At 44.8% G+C, this 27,553-nt stretch overlaps 1 protein-coding gene across 2 annotated transcripts in view; it reads right to left on the reverse strand.

Annotated features, from left to right (window-relative positions):
* Positions 1–3,586: 3,586 nt before the first annotated feature.
* The window catches only part of FZD3 (frizzled class receptor 3), a 73,421-nt gene continuing 49,454 nt past the window's right edge, over positions 3,587–27,553 (reverse strand). The window contains exons 5-7 of one of the 2 annotated variants that reach the window (XM_066547635.1): positions 16,372–16,520; positions 15,172–15,405; positions 3,587–8,215 (exon numbers count right to left, since the gene is read on the reverse strand). In XM_066547635.1, the coding sequence (XP_066403732.1) occupies positions 8,002–8,215; positions 15,172–15,405; positions 16,372–16,520 (597 nt within the window). In that variant the 3' untranslated portion in view covers positions 3,587–8,001. Of the gene's footprint in view, positions 8,216–15,171; positions 15,406–16,371; positions 16,521–20,097; positions 20,191–27,553 lie in introns of those variants that run through there. The other variant, XM_066547636.1, reaches the window with a different exon arrangement.

Here is a 27,553-nt window from a genome sequence, read left to right on the forward strand (position 1 = left end):
TGCGAGCATCCCAAGCACCAATTCTTCACCTGAACGAGCATCCCTCCATCCCTGCACAGCAGAACATCCTCCCCGCTGCTCCAAGAGCTCTTTCAAAATGACCCCAATCCCCCACTGTCCCGGGATGGAGGAAAAGCATTGAAAGATGGCTCATCAAAGGGAAAACGGGATGCAGGGGAAACAATTGTTGTGCAAGCAGCTCTGATTACAGTGGGAGCAGAGGAGGAGGAGGAGAAGGGGCTCTCCTGATGCCAGGAGCTGCTTGAGTCACTATTGGGCACATGATCTCGTGGGACGGTGCAGCTTTTTCTGCCCCTGCACCGCCCCTGATCCGACTTCTCTGACTGATGCAAAGCCCCGGGAGGGTCTGGGGCAGGAGCAGCATTGGGAATTCGATTTAAGATTTACGGCTGCTCGAGGCAGGAACGGAGATGTCCCTGTAACACCCACTGTCACCGCCGGGGCTCCTCCCTCCCGGGCTTCCAGCGAGAAACAAAACATTTTCATTCCTGCCAGTCACAGCTTTCCCAGCAGCAGCTGCTCCGCTCGGGGATGGAAATCCCTCCCCAGCAGCTGGAGGGAGCAGTGTCCCGCGGACAGGTCGGGAGGGTCACGGGCAGTGAGTGACAGGGGTCAGTGTTTTTGGGGCGCCCGGGGGTGACGCGGCACCTGTTAACGGCCGGCACCTCCTCATTGTGCCGCCGCTAATTTCTCACAGCTCTGGAGGCCGTCGCTCCAATTAGCGCCCTGTCCCTTCTCCCCGCTCCCGGACTAACGAGCTCTGGCAGGATCCGGGAGCTCTGCTCGCAGTTCAAGGCTCCCAAAGACCGGGGTTAACCCTTCACCTGCCCGAGCAGCGCTGCTGCCAAGGTCGGGTCACCCAGGCAGGGAAGAGCCAGGAGTTTTGGTGGAACGAGCAGGTTCTTCGGGATTGCTTTTAGGGAGAAACATTTCAAGTGGAGAAAAAGAGTTGAAAACTAAAGGTGGTTTCTGGTTTTCACAGAATCGTTTAAGTAGGAAAAGACCTCTGAGATCATCGAGTCCAAGTTTTGACTGATCCCATGGGGATTCCACCACCTCCCTGGCAGCCCCTCCAGTGTTTTCTGTCAGGAAATTGCTCCTGATGTCCAACCTGAATCTCCCCTGGCACAGCTTGAGGGCGTTTCCTCTCATCACTAGAAGTCCAAACTCTTGGTTAGCCCCAGATTTTATTCTCTTCCAGGAACCAGCACATCGATGGCTCTGCTCCCTCTCTGCATTGGTGCCATCGTCCACAAGGGCACCTCATCCTCAGAGTTTGGGGACCACCAAGAAAGCCCCAAACCCACCCTGCAAAGGACAACTTGGGAGCTGCTTGCCTCCCAAAAATTAAAGCTGAGGAACAAGGTTAACTTTTCCCTAACCCCCCTTTCTGCAGCCAAACAGATGTTCTGTGTCTTTTGGCAGGGGCTGAGCCTTACAGATCAGAGGGCTTTGAAGGCATCGGTGGGGGAATGTCGGGGCTCGTCCCTTCTGGCAGATTCCAGGTGGGATTTGGAGCTGGATTATGTTGCAATTCAGGGCCTTAAGGGATTTTTTCCGCACGTTCTCCCAAAGGCAGGAACCCCAGTGGAGGATATGTCTGCACCAAACAGGATTATGAATATATTTATATTTAAAGTATTGCATTACAGCAGCTTGGGAAGAGGCTGGCAACCATTTGGCACTGCAGATCCATCCTTCTTCAGCTTTCCCACCATTTCAGGCATCAGGATAGCTCCAAGTTGCTGAGCATTCATGCAGCACTCTCCTGGGAGACCCTGGAAATATTTTAAGCCAGCTCCTGGGATGGAGAGGCTTTGAAATGCTGCAGGGGGGTGTGTGGAGGCAGTAAATGGGGGCAGGAAGCAAAGGGGAAGGGGGAATCTCATAAAACCCAAACTCAAGGAGATGGGTGAGGAGAAAGCAGCTTTCCCCACCTGGGATGTCCCTGTGGGATGAAGGGGGAGCAGGAGATGCAGTGGGGTACCAGCAGCAGGACGTGGGTGCAGGGCAGAGGTGGCACACGGGTGCAGGCACTGAAACTGGAGCCTGAATATCAATCCAAGGTGTCTGGAGTGTTATCATAAAAACCAGTCCGACCGGCAGCCGAGGGCGTTGGATCCCAGCCGGTCACGCTCCAGGGACGGCGGCTTTATCCCACTGGGCTGGAGCTCTGAGCTCGAGATAACTCCTAAAAGTGACTTCTTATAAAACAGTCCTTCTATTTCCACCTGTTTTGTTCCAGCCTTTTGTTACCAGTGATTTCTTGGAGTAGGTTCAGATTGGATATGAGGAAAAAATTCTCCCCTGTGAGGGTGGTGAGGCCCTGGCACGGGGTGCCCAGAGAAGCTGGGGCTGCCCCTGGATCCCTGGAGGCGTCCAAGGCCAGGCTGGACAGGGCTGGGAGCACCCTGGGACAGTGGAAGGTGTCCCTGCCCATGGCAGGGGAACAAGATCAATTTAAAGTCCCTTCCCACCCAAACCATTCCATGATTCAGTGATTTTGCCTTTAGGATTAGTGCATGGCCAGATGCTCTTCTCCCTTCAAACTGGAGAAAAAATGACAACAGGGGCAGGAGCTGGCAGAGCTGAGAGACAAAGCTGGCCCCAAACCTGCAACGGGGTGTTGAAGAGGGTCAGGAATGTGATAGTGACTAAAACACCCCCACCCCTAATCCCAGCCTGGGGGTCTGAACTGACCTCGGCCTCCTCCAGCTCCTCTTTTTCCATGCTCCTCCCACCTCCCTCACCTGCAGCTCCTTAAACCACCTTGGGAGGGCCAAACAAGCTCCAGGTGACTCCATGTCCTCCCCAGCCCTGGATTAACCCCTCTGGGAGCCGGCAATGCCCCACGGATGGGAGACAAACGCTGAGAGCTCCTGTTCCTCATCCCTGCTGGGATTAGGAGCAGTGGGAATCCCCCTTGGCTGCAAGAGATCCCATCTTTGGCTGCTTGACTGCAGAGCTGGTCACTCACAACCCACAGCAGTTTAACTTCAGGGCAGATGGGGCAGAGCAGCAGCTCCTGAAGTTTCATCCCTGAACTATTTCTCTAAGGAGACCTAAACCAGCAGCAGTAATTAGTGAGAGGAGTTATTTCATCAGCAGCCATGTGGAGACTCAGCGTACGGCTTCCAACCCAAAACAACCACGTATCCGCCCAAGTGCCAGACAGCTCCTTCAGATAAATCACTCATCCTGTCCTCAGCTTGGATTTGGCAACAAAAACCCCCAAACATCCCTGGCATTGCTGTTCCCAAACCTGTTTGCTCCTCTCTGCTGTGAAACGCCGGTGGTTGGAGTGGTCTGTTCTTGTAAAAGGGCGGAGCAACCCAGAGCCAGAGATCTGCCGAGAGCTTTGTGTTTGCTGGAAGGATGCCCGGCGTCCACGAGTGCAGATGTTGGGGGGAGATTAAGTCTAGAAAGTCTTTCTTCAAATTCACAGAGCTGCTGGCCAGAGTAAAATCTGGTATTTAATTCTTTAACCTCTATATCTCAACTGCTGCTGAACTGGGTTTTTTAATGGGGGTAGGATTACACCCGCGGGAGAAGAATTGAAAATCTGTTGCCAGAGTTTTTCCATTGTTTTATTAAAAACTTCCAAAGGTCTAAAATGAAAATGTACACCAACTACAAGGGAACCAATTTGTACACTCACAGTTAAAGTGCTAAAAATTAAACGTTACAAAACCGACACTGGACTACTGTAAACAAGTCTACCAAGAGCCGAGTGCAAGCGGGGTCAGCCACGGGCAGGGACTGCCCCACACATTTCAAGACGTTAAAATCTCCTGGGAGCTCCTTCCCCTCTCCTGAGGAGCTGGGCGTCGTCACAACACGGACACCTGGCACCGGAGTGCCGAGGGAAGGGCTGCCAGAGCGGTACATGCACCGAGCTCCCCATGCACGGAGCAAAAACCGGGAAAACGCCGCGCCTGGGGGGCAAATCAATCCTGATCCCGTTAGGAAAGAAGCACGAGGGCATAGGGGTAAAGCTTCACATTCATCTGGACATCCTGCTGCTCAAGGAGCACCTGGGGATGTCTCCTGTGCTCTGCTCCGTGCCCTGGGTTCACCACACAGATGGAGCTCCCTGCTGCTTTCTGGGATCCTCAGTGCCCTGGAGCTGGGCTGGAGCATCGGCTCCCCTGAACGGTGGGCACTGCTCTAGGCTGGCCTGGCTCTCATCCTTGTGTCCTTCCTGAGGGATTTTCCCTTCCCTCCTTGTGGGCACTGCTCTAGGCTGGCCTGGCTCTGCTCCTTGTGTCCTTCCTGAGGGATTTTCCCTTCTCTCCTTGTGGGCCCTGCTCTAGGCTGGCCTGGCTCTTCCTGAGGGATTTTCCCTTCTCTCCTTGTGGGCACTGCTCTAGGCTGGCCTGGCTCTTCCTGAGGGAATTTCCCTTCCCTCCTTGTGGGCACTGCTCTAGGCTGGTCTGGCTCTGCTCCTTGTGTCCTTCCTGAGGGATTTTCTCTTCCCTCCTTGTGGGCCCTGCTCTAGGCTGGCCTGGCTCTTCCTGAGGGATTTTCCTTCCCTTCCTGTGGGCACTGCTCTAGGCTGCCCTGGCTCTGCTCCTTGTGCCCTTCCTGAAGGATTTTCCCTTGTCTCCTTGTGGGCACTGCTCTCCTTGTGCCCTTCCTGAGGGATCTTCTCTTCCCTCCTTGTGGGCACTGCTCTCCTTGTGTCCTTCCTGAGGGATTTTCCTTTCCGGTGGGCACTGCTCTAGACTGGTCTGGCTCTGCTCCTTGTGTCCTTCCTGAGGGATTTGCTCTTCCCTCCTTGTGGGCACTGCTGTAGGCTGGCCTGGCTCTTCCTGAGGGATTTTCCCTCCCTTCCTGTGGGCACTGCTCTAGGCTGGCCTGGCTCTCATCCTTGTGCCCTTCCTGAGGGATTTTCCCTTCCCTCCTTGCTGGAACCACTCGTGAGCAGTGCTGGATTTGGCTGTGACTGGATTTCAGCTCCCAGTGCCACCCTGTGCTCACCAGACCCTCCTAGAGCTTAAAGCTGCCAGCACCAAATCTGAGTGTGAGCTGGAAGAAAAGGGAGAACACAAACACACTGACACCCAAACGTGGCTGTTTGCTGCTGCTGCTGCTGGGTTGTTTATGCTTTCAAAAAGAGCAGCAGCCTCTTCCATGCAACGGGACCGCAGCTCTGATCTGGGACATTTCACAGGAGCTGAAGGGGTTAAGAAAGAAGGAACACCACAAACTCAGGGGGCTCTGTTGTCAGTGCAGTTGGGTTGGTAAAGCAGGAGATCCCTGGGAACACTGGGAATGAGGAGCCATGCATTTTACAGGAAGCTTTGATGGAGCAATTGCACAGAGCAGAGTTTTGGGGCTGCAGCCATTGTGTGCGTGGGAGGAACAGGGATGAAGTTTGGGGTGAGCTGGGGAAGCCAGGCCCTGTCCAGCTCCCCTGCCTGCTGCCTGGAGAGAGGATCCAGCTGTTGGTGGCTGCAGGGGCCCCACGAGGAGCTGTTCAGCTGCAGGGACATGCAGGGAGCCCAGAGCACCTCGGGGATTCCAGGAATGCCCTCCTGGCCAGGGCTTTCAGCTCGGGGGGAATTTAAAGCTTGGCACCAATCCCACAGACCAGGCACCCGGGATGGAGCTCTCACCCGGCAGGAAAGCACCCCAAAACCACTCCTGCTGCCCCTGCCTGAGATGCTGCTGGGGCCACATTCCAACTGGGATGCACTTCAGAGCCCCTGCACACGATGATTTGGGAGCTGCAGCCTTGTGAGCCCCGGCTGGGGAACTGCAGCAGAGCCGGGGCACTGTTCCATGGGTGAGGGAGGAATTCCTCTCTTCCTGGGAGGAATGCTCTGCCAGGAGAGCACAGCCTGCTGCTGGCTCAGGTGTTGGAAGGTAGAAGGGAGGGGGCAGGGAGGCACAAATCCCAGCCAGAGCCGCAGTCTGAGTTTAATCTCCTCTCTGGGGTGACAGGAGCCTGTCCCTTTAGGATCAACAAGGAATGGCTCAGATATTCCCATCTGGAAGCAGGACTGGGACTGAGCCTCACAAATTAACAACATTTCCAGCAGGATCCTTCTCCAAGCTCCAGGAGTGCTCCTCTCCCTGTTTCTAAACAGGTCAAAGCATTGCTATAATTTATTAAAAAAATACTGGAAGTTGAGCCAAGAGGATCAACGTAAACCCTTGAGCTTATTTAGTTCAGTTCCACTGTTTCGGAAAACTCAGCTTATCCAGATTTCTACCAGATCACCCCTTTGAGGCAGTGAGTCAGGAGGAGCTGGATTAGAAAACAGCAAAGGTTCCACCCCTGGGGCTTCCAGGGAGTTGCAGCTTCTCCAGTTTAAGTCACTCCAAAGGATTTTTCCACAGCTTTGGATGTGGACAGTTATCCCTGGGCTGGGACTATCCTTAGGCCAGGACTATCCCTGGGCTGGCCCCAGGGCTGTTTGCTGAGCAAACAGGCACAGCAGAGCCTGCTCTGCCCCAGGGCCCTGGGGGCTGACAACAAAGAGCTTTGTTATTCCATGCTGGGCTCCATTTGCCCTCTCCTCCTGACCCGCTGGAAGCAAGAGGGACAATTTGGGATAAATCTGGGAGCCTTTGATTCCACAGCACACAGGTTATGAGCTGCAATTAACATGAGTTAATTGTGGAGCAGCTCCTGCCCCGGCGTTGGTGCACAAAGGTTTCTCAACGTGCCTCCAGCAGGTCAGGGAGGGAATTATGGAAGAACAATGCAAAAATAAGGATTTGTTTCCCAGCAGGGATTACCGAGGTAGGTTTGCAGCCAGCAGAGTTTCCCTGTGCGGGATCATCTCCACAGAAGATGCTCCAGCAGCTCTCCAGCACCAACCTTGACTTCTGCCTCCAGTGTATCCTAAGGGATCCTTTCCACACAAAAAAAGCCTAAACTGAGAATTCCCTGCCATGAATCTGCAGAAGGGGATGGAAACAACCACAGCAGAGGCAGATCTGTACCCAAGATCCCTGAACTGGGGATCCTGTCTCCTCCTCAAGGAATGCCCTGGGCTTCCAGCTGCCACATCCTCCTTTTCCCCACCTGGGGACAGCTCCTGCCTCAGTTTCTCCCACCCATCTCTGAATTCTTGCTCAGCACAGAGAATCCTCCCCAAACCAGCCCTGACATCACAAGGAAGGTGGGGCACCCTTGAATAAACTCCTCTGGTCCCTCTGGCCTCAGGTGCTGGGGTTTGTAAACAGGCTCAGCTCTGGCTGTAGGGACGGGCTCTACATTCCTGCTTGGGGCACAAATTCAGCATTCCTATGATAATATGTTTTTTTTAAATAGATCAGGAACAGGCAATCTCAGCTTTTGTACATGACTCTAAAAAATAAATGGCTGAATATTATCTAGATAACTGCTTTTAAAACCCATCTCTTCCTACAGAAATTGTAAACGAGTAGAAAATTTAAATAGTCTTTTGTAAAAAAGCAAGAACAATACAAGTTATAAAAAAATCGCTCTTCCCTGCCTCTCTCTTCCCCCCACCCTGTGGCCAACTGAGCCTGGACAGCTCTGGGAGGAGCTGGTGATCCTCAGAGGAGCTTCCTTTCATTCCTGTGGCGTTTCCAGTGTCACCAAAACTGCTGCCAGCTGGCAGGAATGTCCCTCAGGCAGCGCTGGGCGTGTCCCCTGCAGGGAGGTGCACGGAGGGATTCCTTCAACCATCAAGAGTTCCCTGGAGTCTCATCAGAACAACTCCCAGCACCACCCCGACATCGACACCGAGATTTCGGGGCCGAGCCCACGGAAGGAGGGACACAGAGAGGGAGAGAGAAGGAAGGGGGAGATTGTTTTCCACAGAGAATAAGAAATTCAGCAGTCGTGTCCGACGAGGAACAGTTCTCAAATAAATAATTACCTCCAGAGAGGTTCGGAGCACACAACCAGCTTTTTACTCAGTGACTCAAGTCCCACGCAGAGAAGCCGAGCCCGGCTGAGGCCGAGGACGACTCTGGGCGCTGTCAGCGGGCTGAGGAAGGTCAGGCGCTGGTGCCATCCTCCTCGATGACGCGGTTCATGCTGGTGCCGTGGGTGATGTGTGTCATTGGGTTGCTGCTGAGGTCCCTGACGCTGCTGTGCCGCGACTGCTCGTTCAGCCGGTGGCAGCTGCTGTGCCGCGAGTGGTCGGTCAGTCGCGACATGCTGCCGTGAGGTAGTCGTTCCTCCACGCCCCTGTAGCTGCAGGGAGTGTACCTGGTTGAGGGAAACGCAGAGTGATCATCAGCCATGTGAAAAATGCGTGGATCTTATGACTGGCTTTTCGTAAATATTCAAGTGAATGTTACGGGTGTTGTGTTAGAAAGCAATGCTGGGTTAATTCTCTTAAGCAGTGCGAGTGGTCGGTCAGTCACGACATGCTGCCACATGAGGTAGTTGTTCCTCCACGCCCCTGTAGCTGCAGGGAGTGTTCCTGATTTGGGGAAACACAGGGGAATGATCACCAGAGATATGAAAAATGCATGCATTTTATGACTGCCTTTTCATAAATATTCAAATGAATATTATGGGTGTTGTGTTAGAAAGCAATGCTGGATTCATTCTCTTAAGTACTGTGTTAAATATAGTTTTAAGTTATAAAAAACGTTAAAATAGAAACGACACTATGTAATGTAGCAGGCTCTATGGAGTTGGCTAGGGCTCCATGGAGGCCCAAGGCTTAACGATAGTATCACTGGCTGGGGTCTCTGTACAAATCACAAACAGGATGGGATTGATGTGGAACGTGCCTTGAGCTCTTTTATTTTCCAGCATCGGTCTCATTCCATGGTTATGACAATGGGAAGGTCATGCCACCAGCTCACATCCCAGGCAGCGACCAAGAACTCAATGTCACATCTCACTTTATAAGTTTTTTGACCAATCCCACAAAGCAAAAGCACACTGACAGTATTTATATCTGTATAGTATATATTCTATATTGACAGTAGTTCTATCCAACCACTGTAAGCACAGGTACCTTTGGTTAAAACAATGCTTCCTTATTTCAAATACAATACCTACTTCTAAGCCTTAAAACACAATGCACAGAGCTCCATTATTGAGCTTCAAATTTCCTAATATCTCACTAGATAAACTTTTCTGTAGCTTAGGGAGTTTTTCTAGACAAGCGTTAATACACAGACCATCGTTCTATTTGTCCTTGCCTTTCTACTTTTTAAATAATTTTTCTGCTGACCAATCTCATGGCTACTGCTTGGCTCTAATCACAGTTCTGCTGTCTCTGAGCTGCCTTTTGCAGCTTTCCCAAAACCCTCTGATTTTGTGGATTCCCACAATAGGAATTGCTGAGTCATGATGAAATAGCAAAATAAGCTCCTGTCTTCCACCTTTCGGACCCCAGCTTATCTCTGTAACCCCATAGGTCACTTTCCCTTAACCCCTGCTGTTGGACAAGTTTGGATCCCCTTATACCCTATAAAAAGGGGCTGGTTTAGCCCATTTGGGAGAGGAAAAACCATCGCTGGAACCCCTCACAGACCCCTCAATAAACCCTCGCTGGGAACACCAGGACGATTTTTCTTCTCCTCTCTCGTGTCTGCTTCCCCTCCAGCCTGCCAGGCGCCTTAGCAAGCAAAGAGCTGGGATCCTAAGAGAGCTGATAATCACTAAAGAGCTGAAATCCACGAGGCTTGCTAAGGTAACCACGGCTATGAGCGGCCTGGGTGTTTGGACACGGTGTCCCGGGAGGGACTGAGCTATTCCAGCCCGGGAGGGACTGAGCTATTCCAGCCCGTGCTGCCTGCTCGGGGGCAAGATCAGACCACCAGGCAGTCGGGTTTAATGTAGGATACTTTTTTTAAAGAAAGGACTTGCAGTGAGATAGCAGCCACAGGACACCTGAATCTTTCAGAGAAAAAGAATTTATTATCAGAAGAAACGAACTTCTTCCCACCTCGAAGGCGCTGTTAGGATTCACAAGAAGACGTTGACAATGACCAAACAGAATTCTGTGTTTGAATGGAATTTATGCATCATGTATGAGGTGTATGAATATGCAATAGATTATTGTTTTTAAGGGTTAATCCTTTGTTATTGTGTGTCCTTTTTCCGACTCGCGCTGCCCAGAAAAGGTACCTGGACGTCCGTAACTCTTTGTCTTTATTGTCTCATATTGTCCTAATTCAATTTGTCCAAATTATTATTACTCTAATTGTATTACTATTTTTATTTATTACTATTTTTATAATAATTTCATTACTATTAAACTTTAAAAATTTTAAAAACAAGCAATTGGCGTTTTTCACAAGCGAGCTGCTGGAGGAATGTAAATAGAGCTCTGAGTGAGGAGAGACATTCCCTGCCCCAATCCCACAGCCCTGGGCAAAGCGTTTCAGCTCCTCACAATGGGTCTCACTCCAGGCTGGCTGCTATTGGTAATTAGGGGAGTGAAACGCTCGGTGATTAATTACCCTGGAAACCTTAGCTCCACCTCAACTCAAACCCGCGCCCTTGTTTACTTCGGCAGGGCCAGGAGTATTGACAGACAAAAAATCGACTGCCACCCGGACAAAAGCAGCCAGCAAAGTGCTGAGCTGACCTTGGGCAGCTCTGTTTTCCCACACGATGGAGCACAGAGCGCTCCTGTGCCTGCAAACCAGCGCTGGACACAGCCCTGCTGTGGAATTAATTCACCAAGACCAGCACACACTCTGACAATATCAGGGCATTTTCTCTCTTTCCAGTCCAGACACTGACACGGAGAGGAGATGCACCGGGACATCAAAATTTAGCAGAATTACGGCCACGTGTCTGGCTGGAAGGGGCCTGTCCAATCCCAAGATTTACCCAGAGAGGTTGTGGACTCCCCACATCCGGAATTGTCTGAGGCTGGACAGGGCTTGGAGCAACCTGGGACAGTGCAAAGTGTCCCAGGGAGGTGGAATGAGATCTCTGAGATCCCTTCCCAAACCATCCATAATGCCCCAAATTTTTGGAGGACCTATCCTGGTTGCCAGGTAAGTGTCTGTTCTATTTGCCATCTGTCAGAGGTGGGGCACTTATCTTCTGTTTATCGGGCAGTTTTCTTTATCTCTTCCACAACCAATCCTCCCTCCAGGAGATCTCTTCTGTTAATGAGCCATTAATTATTAATTATCTTCTGTTAATGGCCAGCGAATGTCACTGCATGGCTGATCAAATTCCACCATCCCATGGAGAGATGCTCCACCCAAGGGGAGGAGCCAAGCATTCCTACCTGGATACAATCTGAGGTTTTGGGACACCAGGGCAGCCTTCCCCACTGGATTCCTAGAAGATCAGCCCTTTCCCACTGCATTCCCAGAGGAAGGCCAGGCCCATCTACACCGCCCCTGGACCTTCAGAGGAAAACTCCACCCTTCTCCAGGATCCCTGCTCCAGCAGAACCACACCTGGCACTGCAGGAGGGCTGAGCCACCATTTAGTGGGACTGCTGCCACCACCCTGTGTCACTGTCGCATCTTCTGAAAAATCCCCTCGCCAGGATTTCCTCTCCTGGGAACCTGAGAAGCCTCGGAGAAAAATGAAAACAATAATGATCTGATTTGCTTCTCCTGTGTTTTGCTGCTTTGGAATGTGGTTTGGACATTGTTTGCCAGCTGGTCATTGTTTGATTGGTTTCATGTGAATTGTTTTGACTTAATCACCAATCACCATCAGATGTGTTGGGACTCTGGCGAGTCACGAGTTGTTAATTAATATCTTGTTAAGCCTTCTGTAAGTATCCTTTCTCTATTCTTTAGTATAGATAATATAATATAATATAATATAATATAATATAATATAATATAATATAATATAATATAATATAATATAATATAAATTAGCTTTCTAAGAACATGGAGTCAGATTCATCTTTCCTCCCCACAACATTGGGACCCTGAAAAAACCACATACCCTGACCCACAGGGTGTCAGGTTGGATTATTCTGACTCTGACAGTGTTGTTTTGTTTTACTGCATTGCTTGGCTGTTTGCTTTTTTTTTTTTTAATTTTCCTAGTACAGAACTGTTATTCCTGCTCCCATATCTTTACCTGAGAGACCCTAAGTTCCAAATTATAATAATTTGTGGGGAGGTGTCCTAGGGTGACGTTATGATGCTTGTACCCCCATTTGTGTGTTCTGTTCATGCTGGATATTTTGTTCTGTGCCTTCAAGACTGGCTCTGAAGAGTGAAAGCTTTGGTTTGGTTTTGTTATCAGCCGCTCCCCCACGGCTGGCGGGACACACAGACGGGGCAGTACATAGTGCTGCTTTTGATTTTTGCTTGGCTTTTTGCTTTGCTCTTGCTTCTGCTTTGCTCCTGCTCATGAGTTAGTTTAGCTAAGCAGTCCAAATTTTTCCCTGGACTGTTTTTCCTTTCCTTTTTTGGAACCACTCAAACCTGCTCTGGACTGGGACCTGGGGAACACTCAGAGTTTGCACCTCGTGGCTGTAGCAGCTGCCCCAGCACCAGCGGGACTGATAACAGAGAGACCACCCCCAGGAGAGACTTTCTGAATTTGTCATCTTTGTCAGAGCGGTGACAGAGTGGTGCCATCCGGTATTGTTCATTTTGTGTGCTGGGGGGTGCTGTGCCTGTTAAATAAACAGGTTCCTTCCACTTCCCTCCAAGGAATCCCTCCTTGACTGGGAGGAGGGGCCGTGTGCGTTTGCTTTCTGGAGGAGCCCCCTTTTGGAGGTTTTCTCCCAAATTTGCCCTAAACCATGTGAAATACAAAGCTGTGTTTGGTGTCAGGTACATACAGGCAACGTGGGCATTTGTGATTGTGATATGTGTGGAAACCAACCATGGGACAGTTATAAAGACAATTTCTAATAATAACTGAGAAAAATAAAGCATGGAAGAAGGCCTTTGAACCTATCCTTTGTTCACAATTAACCTTTATAAGTCTTAAGTTGATTTAGGAGCATTTGAATTAAAGCTTTGAGGAATGTTGCTTTTTGACAGGAACTTGCTGCTTGTAGCTAAGCCTCAAAGAGATTTGCAATAACAAACTTTTGAAGTATAATTTTAGAATATTGCTTGTAGAAAGGGTCTTTTGAAACTATAGCTTTAGAATATATAAAAAGGAAACATGCTTATCTCACACCTTAACAAAACAGAGAAAAGCAGCTTGAGAAAGGAAGATGAACATCAACTCAAGGATTTATGGTTTCGACCAAGGGAAGCTGGACATCACTGTTATGAGATTTAAAGTCCTTGCAATCAAAAGTTGGACCCACATCTGGGGAGCTGGACCTCACCAGATGGGATACTCCTTCCTTCTTTTGGAAACCAGACCACCACCACCACCTGGGATACTCCTTTTCTGTGATACATCCTGAGAAAAACTAAATCACAGTAGTGTATAGAACTGTGACGTAAAAATTGGGAATAGAAACTGCTGATGAGTAAAAATTGGGAATAGAAACTGCTGAGAAAGCTGATGAGTACCCCTATAAATACCTGTAAGCCTCAACTATGGGTGTGCAGTTGGAGGGAAAACTTCCCACACTGTACCCAGCACTTGGTAAAGTGTATTTTGTATTGTATGTATTGTAAAGTATTGCTCTTACTTTACCATATTAATTAAGAAATTGATTGCTGCTTGAATATTGGCCTAGTCAAGCTTCTCATTTATAACAACCAGGACAGGAGGGGTTTTCCACTTCCCATCTCCTGCCCTCCTCAGCAGCCCCCTCTGCTCAAACTGTTATGAGTAGAAAAGTTGTCCATTTTGTAAAGGTTGCAGAGTTCACAAGTTAAACCAATTCCTGCCAGGCTGGAGTTCTAGCTATTTGTTGTGAATAATTTCATGTTGTAATCACCTGTTGTTAATAGTTTTGCTTTAATTACCCATTCTTGATGGTTAGAAATCCCCCTTTGTCGAGTATCCCCCTGCTGCCTCCTGGAAGGTGGGACTGTGAGGAGGGGGTGACATCGGGGTTGGCATGCAAATGAGGAAACCCCTCACCAAACCTAGCAGGAAAAACCCCTAAAAACAACGAGCCAACATGGACTTAGGAGATCTAAGTGATGTCTAGACCTGAGGAATGTTATGAGTAGAAAAGCTGCCCATTTTTTAAAGAAAAGTTGCAGAGTTCACAGGTTGGGCCAGTTGCTGCCAGGGTGGAGTTCTAACTGTTTGTGGTTGTAATCACCTGTTGTTTTCCTTAACTACCTGTTGTTGATGGTTAAGAATTCCCATTTTGTCAAGTGGCACCCTGCTTCCTGGAGGGTGGCACCTGGATGGTGAAGAGGAGGGGACATCTGGGTTGGCATGCAAATGAGGAAACTCCTCACCAAATCTACCAGAAAAACCCCTAAAAACAACGAGCCAACACGGAATTGATGAATCAAAGTGATGCCTGGACGTGAGGAACAGAACCCAGGGTCTGCTAAGACCCTTTTTATCCCTCACCCTAACCTCAAGATGTCAGCTAGACAGAAGACCTCGAATGTCAGCCCAGAAAGTGGGGAATCTCCTGATGCTCTCATGAGGAGGGAACCCCCAGCTCTGCCCACAGAGCAGTGGACAGAGCTGAGCTTTTCCTCCTCCTCCGAGTCACTCCTGGGAGCAGCGGCGGCGTGAGCGCGACCCCTCGGCGTGAGCGCGACCTGTGGGTTCTCCCCACCTTGAGCTGAGTTTTAATAATAAAGGCATTAAAAAGGAGAAAGATCTCCTGCCCTGTTTATTTCACAGAGGACCTCGAATGTCAAACTGAAAAAGGGGAATCTCCTGATGCTCTCGTGAGGAGGGAACCCCCAGCTCTGCCTTGGAGGGAAGCCCCAGCTCTGCCTGTATACCAGCAGCACAGCTGCACTCTTCCTCCTCCTCCGTGCCACTCCTGGGAGCAGCAGCGGCGTCAGCACAGACCTGTCGGCTCTCCCCACCCGAGCTGATCACTTTTAATGAAAACATTAAAAAGGAGAGAGAAGAGAGAGATCTCCTGCCCCATTTCCCTTCTCCATGCTGCTCCTAGGAGCAGCGGCGGCGTGAGCGCAAAACCCATCAGTGGTCCCCACCCGAGCTGGTTTTTAATAAAGGCCTTAAACAGGAGGAAGATCTCCTGCCCTGGTTATTTCACCATGCCCATGCCCATGCCCATCCCCATGCCCATGCCCATCGCCATCCCCATCACCATGCCCATCCCCATCCCCATGCCCATGCCCATCCCCATCCCGTACCGTCCGTCCCGCGAGCGGTGCAGGCTGCCGTGGTAGCTGCTGACTTTGCTGTGCACGCTGCCGGCCTTGCTCCTCTGCTCGTCCAGCACGGCCAGCTGCGTGGACGAGGCGTGCGTGGAGGTGCCCTGCGTGGAGGTGCCCCTGGATTTGCGGATGATGGGGGTGTTGGGGTCCCTCAGCAGCGACTGCGCGAAGTCCGGCTCCTGCAGCACTTGGCGGCTCTCGTTGACGACCCTGAGCGGAGCAATTAGCGTTAATTAGCGCGGTGTGAAAGAGATCACGCCAACAAGAGCATCGTTTACATGATCATGTCCCTGTGTGGTTATTTTAGCCCCCTAGCTGGTTGTTTTAGCCCACTTGAATCCTTGAAGGATGGAGCAAAAGTCACCAAAGGATGGAGGAGTCACCAAAAACTTTCTGTTTGAAAACATCCTAAAGGACATTATATCCTAATATATCCTATAAAATATCCTAATATTTATAGGATTTATAAATTTTATATTTTAATTCTTTTATATTTTAATAAATTTTATAATTTAATAATAATGTATAATATTTATAGGATTTATACATTTTATTTATACAAAATATCCTAATATTTATAAAATTCCTAATATTTATTAGCAATTTCTGCTCTTTTGTCCATGCCCTGAAATATTTTCTAGTCAGCAAATCAGAAATATTTATTAGGAAAGTACCTACCCACAGCTACCACAAGATCACACAGATTGTCTCTAAATCGATGCCAACCTTAATCTAAATTAATGCCAACCTTACAGAAGCTCCAAGAAATTCTTGTTGTCACTTTACCAAGCTGCTCCTCAGCACCAATGCATAAGGAAGATTAAAAGCAGAGACAAATGCTTTCAATGCAGCCACGGTGAGAGGAACCTGCATTTAATCCCAATTTAAAGCTCTGATTCAGCTGGCTAGGTGCACATTTATAAATAAAAAGCTTCCATTCCACCTAAACACCATGAAGTGTTTATTTGACACTTAATTCTTGTTAAAAACATTTTGAAGACGGACAAATGCAGATTTGATTCTGGAAACAAATATTTAGGGAGAAATAAGGAATTTTTTGTCCTTCCTGGCCCCATTCTGGAGAGTGACTTTTCCATCCATTCCTGCCTTTGTGTCTGTGAAAAACCAACCCAGGGCAGCAAGGGAGGGGTTTATCTGTAAAAAATCCGCGCTCACTCCTTTTTCCTGCGCCCGTGGAAGAAGCTGGCCCACTCAAAGCAGGTTTTCTTGCTTCCAACCCAGAACACCGAGGGGATCCCAACCACCAAGGCCATCAGGTACTTCATGAGGAACAGAATCAGGTCTGGACGGCTCATCTGAGTGACCTGCAGAGAGAAAGAGAGAGAAAAGGAAGGTTCTACCACCCATCCTGGCTCGCCATGGGTATGGACACGGAAATCATCCCTCCCTGCCCCGAGCCAAAGCAAACACGGTCAGGGCTCCTTTGTTCCCTGGCTCCACGGAGCATGACCAGAGCTCTGCAGGGCCCAGAGCTGCCTCACACAAAAGCCTCAGCTGCTGGGAGGTCCTGGCCTTTATTTTGTATCTGTGCTCTTTTGTCCGTGCCCTGAATAATCCTGAAATATTTTCTAGTCTGCAAATCAGAGAGAGTCGTTCCTTTGATGGGATTAACCTACATAGGACCAGGTGCTGGGGCTGCTCTTGGGAAAAATGCCAGGGGAAGCTTCATGGATGGTCAACCCTGATTCTTTGTTCCTTGGAGGGTTTCCTGACTCCTTCCCTCGGGAATTCAAGGCTCTGGCCAAGTTCTTATCAATCCGTGTCTGGTTCTTATCAACCCGGCCAAACTTTCTCTCTTCCGGGAGATCAGCTGAGCCTGAGAACCCTCACAAGATCAATTTTTCCAGATATTTTCATGCCCAAAGGGTTTGTTTGGAGAAGAAGACAAAGATTTTCCTTCCAGGAAGGTCTGTAGGGTATCTGCAGAACAAACGCCCAGGGGCAGATTTCTGGATTGATAACCTGGCTCAAAACCTGAACCTTCAGGGAGAGAGAACTTCCAGAGCAAGCCTGGAAGGAGCCACCAAGGTGTGGAGGGAAGGAACAAACTCGTGGTGGGGAGAAGTCCTCTGTGGGCATCTGTGTGGTGACCATGGAATTCCAACAGTTCCAGCAACTGGGAGAACTGGGATAAAGGCTGGGAGAGCTGGGGGTGCTCACCTGGAGAAGAGAAGGATCCAGGGAGAGCTCAGAGCCCCTGCCAGGGCCTAAAGGGGCTCCAGGAGAGCTGGAGAGGGACTGGGGACAAGGGATGGAGGGACAGGACACAGGGAATGGCTTCCCACTGCCAGAGGGCAGGGATGGATGGGGATTTGGGAAGGAATTGTTCCCTGTGAGGGTGGTGAGGGGCTGGGCTGGAATTCCCAGAGAAGCTGTGGCTGCCCCTGGGAGTGTCCAAGGCCAGGCTGGATGGGGCTTGGAGCAACCTGGGATTCTGGAAGGTGTTCCTGCCCATGTCAGGGAGTGGAACTGGACAAGCTCTAAGGTCCCTCCACCCCAAACCATTCTGTATGGTTCTATTCATCTCATGAAAGCTGGGTTTTCCTCCCAGTCCTCCCTGGCTTGCTTTGGTCTTCACTACAAAAACTATTTTTGATTTGTGCAATCCTTCACAGCTACCATCACTTTTGTCTCTTTCCTTCACCCTCAGACTCTTCACCTGAATTTTCCAATCACTCTCATACTGTCCAAACCCTTTAAAATATCAACTCCTCCCCTTGGTTCTGCCTCTGCTTCAAGGTACAACAAGGAAGGAAATGCTGGAGAAGCTGGAAGGAGGTGAGAGCACTGAGGATGGCAGGATGATACAGACTGAAGCCAAACAGTTCCTGTGAGGGCTGGAATGGATTTCCCAGAGAAGCTGTGGCTGCCCCTGGATCCCTGGAAGTGCCCAAGGCCAGGCTGGATGGGGCTTGGAGCAGCCTGGGATGGTGGAAGGTGTTGGGGTTGGATCTGGATGAGTTTTGGTCCCTTCCCAAACCATTCTATGATTCCACGATCCCAAACAGCCCTGGCCCCTACATAACTTAACCAGAGGTTCCCTGCTTTTTGCCACAGCTGAGGGAGATTTCCAAACCCCTTGAATTTTCCTACCACCTTGAGAATTTTTACTTTCTCAGGAGATGAGGGCAAGAGAGAACACAGAGGACAAACGGCAGAATTATCCCGATCCCAACAGGAATAAACTCAGTGCGCAGTGGGATAAGAAAGACCCAAGGGTTGGTGTGGCAGGAAAGTTTAAATGCCCAAGAGATCTTCCCCATTGTCACAGATAGTGGCAATGCTGGAAAAGCCACCAGACCTCAGGAAGTGACTGAGCAGCCCAAGGAAAATCCCAGGAGCTGTTTGAGAGGGGGATTGGTGCTCTGTGAGGGGAGGGTGAGGCTGGAAAACTCTGGGAATTCACAGGGAACAACCAACCCCCCCTTGCAGGAAACTGCTCTGGCCTAGAAAAACTCAAAGGTGGGAGAAAAAGAACGGCTGAGCACTGGAATGTGGGGAAAAACACATTTAAAATGTTGAATCCAAGTAACAGGAAAGAAATGCTGCAGCAGCCATGAGAGAATTCCATCCTCAGGAGAGCAGGGTTTTGGGATGGAACAGAGGAATCGAGGGGACAGGAATGGCTGAGTGTCACCAGTCTGGGACAGAGATTGAAAATCAGAGCTCCCCACTGATCCCACAGGCTTGTATTGATAATAATAATTATTAATAAGTATTAACAATAATAATAGTAATAATATTCCAATTAATGCTGAGGGGCAGCACAGGTGTAACCCAGCACATCCAGGTTTAATATTTTGTATTCTTGAACATTTTTAGTCCTGTCACCACTGGAGATGGAAAACAGGGGTGCAGAAATGTCCTGAGCATAATTAGAAATGTCACAAGCATAATTAATTAGAAATGTCACGAGCACGTGTCCAGTCTGTGACAAAGATTGAAAATCAGAGCTCCCCTCTGATCCCACAGGCTTGTATTGATGTGAAACACAGGTACAGCCTCCCAGAACAACACCCTGGGCCAGTTTTCCCCCCAAAATTATAAATTCAAAGCATTTTCCCCCCCAAAAAATATAAATTCAAAGTCAAATCATGCCCTGTGCCAAGGGGACTTGGCAGAAATAGGCTCCCACCCCGTGATATTCCAATAAATAAATAAATTAAAATAATAATAATAATAATATTCCCATTAATGCTGAGGGGCAGCACAGCTTCCACTGGTTTAACCCAGCACATCCAGGTTTAATAATTTGTGTTATTGCACATTTTTAGTCCTGTCACCACTGGAGATGGAAAACAGGGGTGCAGAAATATCCTGAGCATAATTAGGAGATGATCCTGGATTTTTCCATCCACCTCTGCCCCAGGGATGCTGAATTTCACAGAATTTTGTAGCCAAATTGTGAAATTGCACCCAGAATTCAACAATATTAACCAGCGCCCAATAAAAAATTACCCAACAAAACACAGCTCTCAAAACTGCATATAATAGAATAGAATAGAATAGAATAGAATAGAATAGAATAGAATAGAATAGAATAGAATAGAATAGAATAGAATATATTACATCATATCATATTTTGTATATGGTATATTATATGTTGTATATTATATATTATATATTGTAGATTATATATAATATATTACATATTACATATTATATATTATTATTATCATTATTATTACTTCATCACGAGCTCCTTTGGGCCTGAGTGGAATAAGTGGGGGAATCCATCATTTCTTAGTGAAGGCGCCCTTCATTCATTTTTCTGTTTAATTATTTCTATTTCTATTTAATGTCCATGGGGCGAGGTCTCCCCAGGCAAAACTCCTGGCCTGAGGGGAATTGAATTTTGAATTTTTGATCGAGAACAAACCCCCAGCTCTGCTCACTGCAGGAATTCCACCAAGACATTACAAGAAATCACTCGGCAGCAAAAAAGCTCCCGGCTCCACGGGCTCGTGCTGAGTGCTGCGAATAATTCCAAGGGAAAAAAATCAAAATAACACATGCAAGAAATCTTGGGCAAAGTGAGTTATTAAACATCATTCCACACTTGTCTCCAAATTAAGCCTCAAAACAACAAATTCAGGGAGTAACACCCATTAAATTCACATTAATGCTGAGGGACTGCACCTGTTGGAAAGAAAATCCATCTGCAGACATCAGGTATTTATAATAATTAACAACATTTATAGTAATTAGCAGCAGGAAAATGAAACTTGGAATGATTCTTTAAAGTTTATTGGGTTAAAAATCAGATGTGTGAGCCCAAAGGCACTGGGACAGAGACCAGTTTTAAAAGAGCAAAACTGGTCAAAAACTCACTCATGTTCATCACCAAAATTTAGAATTTTTTACTGCCCAGCTATTTAGGAAGAGCCAAAAATACAAATTAATTCACCACACACGAAATTATGAATTCACCTGGAATATTCAAACTCCACAAGCCACCTCTGCCAAAATGCAAAATATTTAAATATTTTCCAAAAGTATCTCTGATCATCATCTGCTCTGGTATAATTATATATTATATATAAATAATATTATATATATATACATACATATACATATATAAAATATTATATATAATTATTATTATATATATTATTATATATTATATAAAAATAATATTATATATAATATAATATTTTATATATAATATAATATATAGTATTATATAAAAATTATATATATAAATTATATGTAAATTTTTTATATATATATATATATAAATAAATAAATTTCCTTATAAATTATAAGGAAATACCTTTGGGTTTAAAAGCAATTTTTTTTGAGCATTACCTGACTCTATTTCTATTTATACCTGAATAAATTTGGTTTATTTTTATTTATTAAATATTTTATTTATTATTATATATATAATTATTATTATATAATATTTTTATTTATTAAATATTTAAGAAACCTCCCTGAAAGCTGAACTAATGCAAGGAGGAAAAGGAATGGGAAGGAATTTCAGGAGAATTTAAAACTTATTTTCACCTAAAGCTGTAGAAAAGGCTTCCAAAATGGAATAATAAAACTAAAATTATGAGTTTAATTGAAATAAAAGTGTAAATATCACATAGCAGAAAACTTAAAGTTTTAAAATATAGTAAAACATATAAAACAAAAGCTTTAAAACAAAAGCTTGTCCTTCTTCACCTTCTTCTTCATAAGTTTAAATAATATTTTGTAATTAAATAAAAGTCTGCATTGTGAGCCACAAATAGTTATTAAATTAAAAATAATTTAAGTATCATTTCTTAAATAAGCAATTTATCCTTAAAAACCTTATAAAGAGAGAAATACAACTCCATTTTTAATTTATTGAAATAAAATACTATAAAACTCACAGTTTGTGAGACTATGATATAAATAAAAACTATTATACATCTAAGGGCAAAGAAAAAATTCTCTCACACATTTAATCCCAACCCTAACAACCAAAAAACCCCCAAAAACTGCACAATATTGAATTAAATAAAGATAAAAAGATAAAAAGATAAAAAAGATAAAAACAAATAAACCACAAATAAAAATACATTTCTGAATTCAAATCCTAAGCAATTTCCTTGAATTCATTAAAAGAAAAAGACAAATCCCTTTGGGGTTTTAGACACTCTGCACCAACAAAATTTAAATTCCCTCTTCTCTCTAAAACCAGAGCTTGAGCAGCTGTGAAATCAAAATTATCACTTTTTTATTTTGGTCAGAAATGGGATTTTAGATACTCTGCACCAAGAAAATTCCCTATTCTGTCCAAAACCAGAGCCTGAGCAGCTGTGAAATCAAAATTATCACATTTTATTTTATTTTATTTTATTTTATTTTATTTTATTTCATTTCATTTCATTTCATTTCATTTCATTTCATTTTATCAGAGATGGGGATGTGGCAGTGCCATCAAACCTCTCAGTATGAAAGGGTGAATTCCACTGCTGATGGAAAAAAACCAAAAAACCCTTTTCCATTCTTCCTTTGGGAATTCCATTCTCTGGGAATTCCATTTTTCCTTTGGGAACTCCATTCTTTGGGAATTCCATTCTTTCTTTGGGAATTCCTTCCTTTGGGAACTCCATTCTTTAGGAATTCCATTCTTTGGGAACTCCATTTTAGCATCTCCATTCCTGTTACCAGCTGAAACAATAAGTGGGAACATCTTTTAATAAATTCAATTTGTCATTTATTTAATTTGTCATTTCCTGTTTCCCACTTGGCCAGGCCCACCCTGGTATCTCTGGAGCTCAATAATCCTGTACCAAAATTCACTTTTCACACTGGAAAAGCTCAAATCCAGGCTGAGATCTCCCCTGGGCATTAAAAAATGGGATAATTTCTTATTTTTTAGATTAAACCCTGTTTGTTCTGAACGCCAGGAGCTGCTGTTGGGTGTCAGGGAGCGCAAGGCCCCGGGGCCGTGTCCTCAGAAATGAGAATTTTCCCAGAAAAAAGAGAATTCTGGCGGTGGTTTTGTGTTTCCCTCCGGACCCGATGGCATTCCTGGGAATGTAAAAGGTGCTTGTGCACTCCAGGAGCAAGAGAATTAGGAAATTTCATGGATTTTCAGAATTTTTGGGTTGAAAAAGAGCTGAAAGCTCTTCCAGTTCCAACCATGACACCCCCCACCATCCCAGACTGCTCCAAGACAACCTTGGACATTGCCAGGGATGGAGCAGCCAGGAATTCTCTGGGAACTCCATTCTCTGGGAATTCCGTCCTTTGGGAACTCCATTCTTTCTTTGGGAATTCCATTCTCTGGGAATTCCATTCTTTCTTTGGGAATTCCATTCTTTGGGAATTCAGTCCTTTGGGAATTCCATCCTTTGGGAATTCCATCCTTTAGGAATTCCATCCTTTCTTTGGTAATTCCATTCTTTGGGAATTCCATTCTTTAGGAATTCCTTCCTTTGGGAATTCCATTCTTCCTTTGGGAATTCCATTCTTTCTTTGGGAACTCCATTCTTTAGGAATTCCATTTTTCCTTTGGGAATTCCATTCTTCCTTTGGGAATTCCATTCTCTGGGAATTCCATTTTTCCTTTGGGAACTCCATTCTTCGGGAATTCCATTCTTTCTTTGGGAATTCCTTCCTTTGGGAACTCCATTCTTTAGGAATTCCATTCTTTGGGAACTCCATTCTTCCTTTGGGAATTCCATTCTTTGGGAATTCCATTCTTTAGGAATTCCATTCTTCCTTTGGGAACTCCATTCTTTGGGAATTCCATTCTTCCTTTGGCAATTCCATTCTTTGGCAATTCTAGTCTTTCTTTGGGAACTCCATTCTTTCTTTGGGAATTCCATTCTTTGGGAATTCCATTCTTCCTTTGGGAATTTCTTTCTTTCTCTGGGAACTCCATGCCAGGGAAGGATTTCCCTGCGGATCCGGGCTCCCAGAGCCATCAGCTCTGAGGAAAAGGAGGAAATGCAGCATTTGGGATGTGGGCGCGGCGCTCGGAGCCGCTCAGACACATCCCAGGAGTTCTGTCAGACTCAAGGATCCCAGATTGAATAAAGACATTTCTGCAGCCCCTTCCTTCCCTCCCTCCCTCCCTCCTGCGGGGCTGCTGCACAGACGCCTTTCCCGCAGCGAGGCCAAGAATCCCCAGCAAATGTGGAATTCGCTGGGTCCCAAGGAGGAAATTGTGAATCTGACTCCACGTTCTTAAAGGGCTAATTTATTATTTTATGGTATTGTATTATATTATTTTATGGTGTTATATTATTTTATGGTATTATATTATAATTATATATTATAATATAATACCATAAAATAATATTATATTATATTATATTATATTATATTATATTATATTATATTATATTATATTATATTTATTATATATTATTAAATAATATATATGTATTATATTTATTATATAATATATTTTTATTATATTTTATTATATTATCGTATATTATAGTACATTATAGGATATTATAGGATATTATATTATAGTATATCATAATACATTTTATTATATTGTATTATATTATATTACATTACATTATATATATCATGTTAATTATATTATAGTATAGTATAGTATATTACATTATAGTGTATATATATTATATATTGTATTATTTCCATTATTTCTATATATTATATTATATTATATTATATTATATTATATTATATTGTATTATATTATATTATATTATATTATATTATATTATATTATATTATATTATATTATATTACATTATATTACATTATATTACATTATATTACATTATGCTATACTAAAAACAGAGGGAGGACACAGACAGAAAGCTACAAATGATGACAATTAAAACCCCTGACTCCTTGACACAGCCTGCCTGTGATTGGTCATTAAATAAAACCAATTCACCTGCTGGATAAACAATCTGCAAACCACATTCCAAAGCAGCAAAACACAGGAGAAACAGATGAGATAATCTCGTTTTCCTTTTTCTCGGAGGCTTCCCAGGAGGAGAATCCCGGGCAAAGAGGATTTTTCAGGAAATGTGACAGCGGCAAGGGAACGCGCGGTGGGCAGGTGCTCAAAGAAAAGGTTAAAAACACCAATTTCCACCCTTCTCCAGGGAAAAACAAGGCTGCTCTGCGGACACACGGCTCATTTCCATGCTTATCGAATAATTCCTGAGTATTTTCCCCTCCTGCCCCCAAAATGATCAATCACAGCTGCTTTTTCCCCGACTCTTCCCACGTGTGAAAGCACAAATTAATGAGCACGGGGTGTGTGTGTGTGTGTGGGGGGGGAAAAACCCAAGCAAAGCACCTGTGCTCCTCCTCTGGGGAAACGACAGCGATTATTTGATATTTCCCTCAGGATAAAAAGCAATGAAATTCCAATTAACCGATGCTCTTGTTGAAAACGGGAAAGATTTCAGAATCCTTTTCATCACTGTCGTTGCTCTGAGATCCAGGGTTACACTCCCAATTTGTCTTCCAGTTAGCACGGTAGGATTTGTCACTGTAAATTATCATTATTAAAATCCTGCTTGTTTTGCTTAAAAAGCAATGAAATTCAAATTTTAACCCGTGCTTTTGTTGAAAATGGGAAGAGCAGAGTGAATCTGATGGAGCACCCTCAATCTCAGAAGTGTTTCCATCACTGTCATTGCTCTGAGATTCAGGGTTACACTCACAGTTTGGTCTGCAGTTAACATGGGGGAAAAATGGAATTTTTGTCCACAAAAACGGAAAAATTCCACCCTGAAATTCCAGTTCATTCATGCCCTTCCACCCTGCCATGGGCAGGGATGCTGCAGCTAAAAGGATCTTGAAAATGTACAGTAAAATAAAAAAATTAACCATTTTCAGCTCAAAAAGTACATTTGTGAAAATAGGAGATGAGCAAACTGCTGAATTCTTGAATTAAAATTACCAGCAGGTGAAAGGATTTTAATCCTATTAGGATTTCAATCTTAATATTAAAACCCATTGGTCCAATGTTGTCTGATAATGCATTAAAATTTGTGTTAAAAAAATCAGTATTAACAGGAATAAATTTTATTTTTAAACAAAATTAAATTAAATAAACAATAAAAACCATAATTCAATTAAAATTAAACAAACACCAGCCAGGGATGGGAGTGAGTGGGTGGAAAAAAAAAAATCTAATTTAAATTTATCCCACAGCAATGGAATGAAACAGAGTGGAGAGGGAAAAAAATGGGGGAAAATGGGATTGTCTATTTTTGTTGCAGATAAAAACGATATTTGCAATTACATCATCTTCCAGCTCAGAATAATTAAGTTCTTCCAAACACCAAGGCAGTTTTAATTTTTTTAAAGAGGAGATCAGAAGGAAAATAGAGAAGATTTCGAGATAAGCACAGGAACTGCTTCAAAGAACTCAGTGAAAATTGCTTTTAAAGTTAAAATTACTTTTAAATTACTTTTCACGCCGTGAAATTTATTTTTAAAAGAGTTTTGCTCATTATTCCTGCAGAAAAAAATTCCTCTCTATCAGCAGCAAAGTGAAATAATCTCCCCATGGAATTCCCAAATTCCAGGAATTTCCTTCTTAGGTGGTTATTTACAATCAATCCTCAAAAAATGGGCAAAAAAAGAAATTTCTTCTTTTATTTTCTTTCTGGGATGATTACGGCGATCCAAGCAAGGCTGGTAAAAATCTAAAAAGTGAATTTAAATGAGTTTATTCTGATTTTTCAAGGGGATTGACCCAAATTTCTGATTTCAGGCACCAAACCAGGCAGTTTCTGCTTCTTATCCGACCAATCTCTCCACTTTGGAATATTTCAGATTTTGGGAATATTTCGAATTTTGGGAATATTTCTCATTTTGGGAATATTTCTGATTTCAAGCAGCCAAATCAACAGAGTTTCTGGCTTTTTATCTGACCAAATTCTCCACCTGGGAATATTTCTAATTTGGGGAATATTTCTGATTTCAGGCACTCAAACAAACACAGTTTCTGGTTCTGATCTGACCAAACTCCCCCTTTGGGAATATTTCTCATTTCGGGAATATTTCTCATTTCGGGAACATTTCTGATTCCAAGCAGCCAAATAAACACAGTTTCTGACCAAAATCTCCACTTGGGAATATTTCTACTTTTGGGAATATTTCTGATTTTGGGAATATTTCTAATTTCAGAAATATTTCTAATTTCAGAAATATTTCTGATTTCAGGCACTCAAATAAACAGTTTCTGGTTTTTATCTGACCAAACCCTCTGCTTGGGAATATTTCTAATTTTGAGAATATTTCTGATTTTGGGAATGCTTCTAATTTGGGAATATTTCTAATTTCAGAAATACTTCTGATTTCAGGCACTCAAATAAACAGTTTCTGCTTTTTATCTGACCAAACTCTTTGCTTGAAAATATTTCCAATTTTGGGAATATTTCTGATTCCAGGCAGCCAAATAAACACAGTTTCTGGTCTTTATCTGACCAAAATCTCCACTTGGGAATATTTCTAATTTTGGGAATATTTCTATTTTGGGAATATTTCTAACTTTGGGAATATTTCCAGTTTGGGAATATTTCCGATTTGGGGAATATTTCCAATTCCAGGCACCCAAACAAACAGAGTTTCTGGTTTTTATCTGACCCTGCAGGAGCAGCTGCCATTCCCACCCCCCTCGCTGGGAATGTTCCAGAAGGAATTCCTGTGCCACCATCTCCCACACCCCAGTGGAATTTTAACCTCAGATTTGCTGGTGTTGGGAAAAATAAAAATTCCCAGACCATAAAACCTTTCTATCCACTGTGGGATCGACTCCACTCTCCATTTAGGATGCTCTGCTCTCAGAAATATTAGAAATTAATTAAATAACATCAAAACTTTATAAAAATATGCTCTCATTTCACCA

This window comes from Molothrus aeneus, chromosome 3 (assembly GCF_037042795.1).
Source record: "Molothrus aeneus isolate 106 chromosome 3, BPBGC_Maene_1.0, whole genome shotgun sequence".
In the NCBI taxonomy this organism is placed as follows: domain Eukaryota; kingdom Metazoa; phylum Chordata; class Aves; order Passeriformes; family Icteridae; genus Molothrus; species Molothrus aeneus.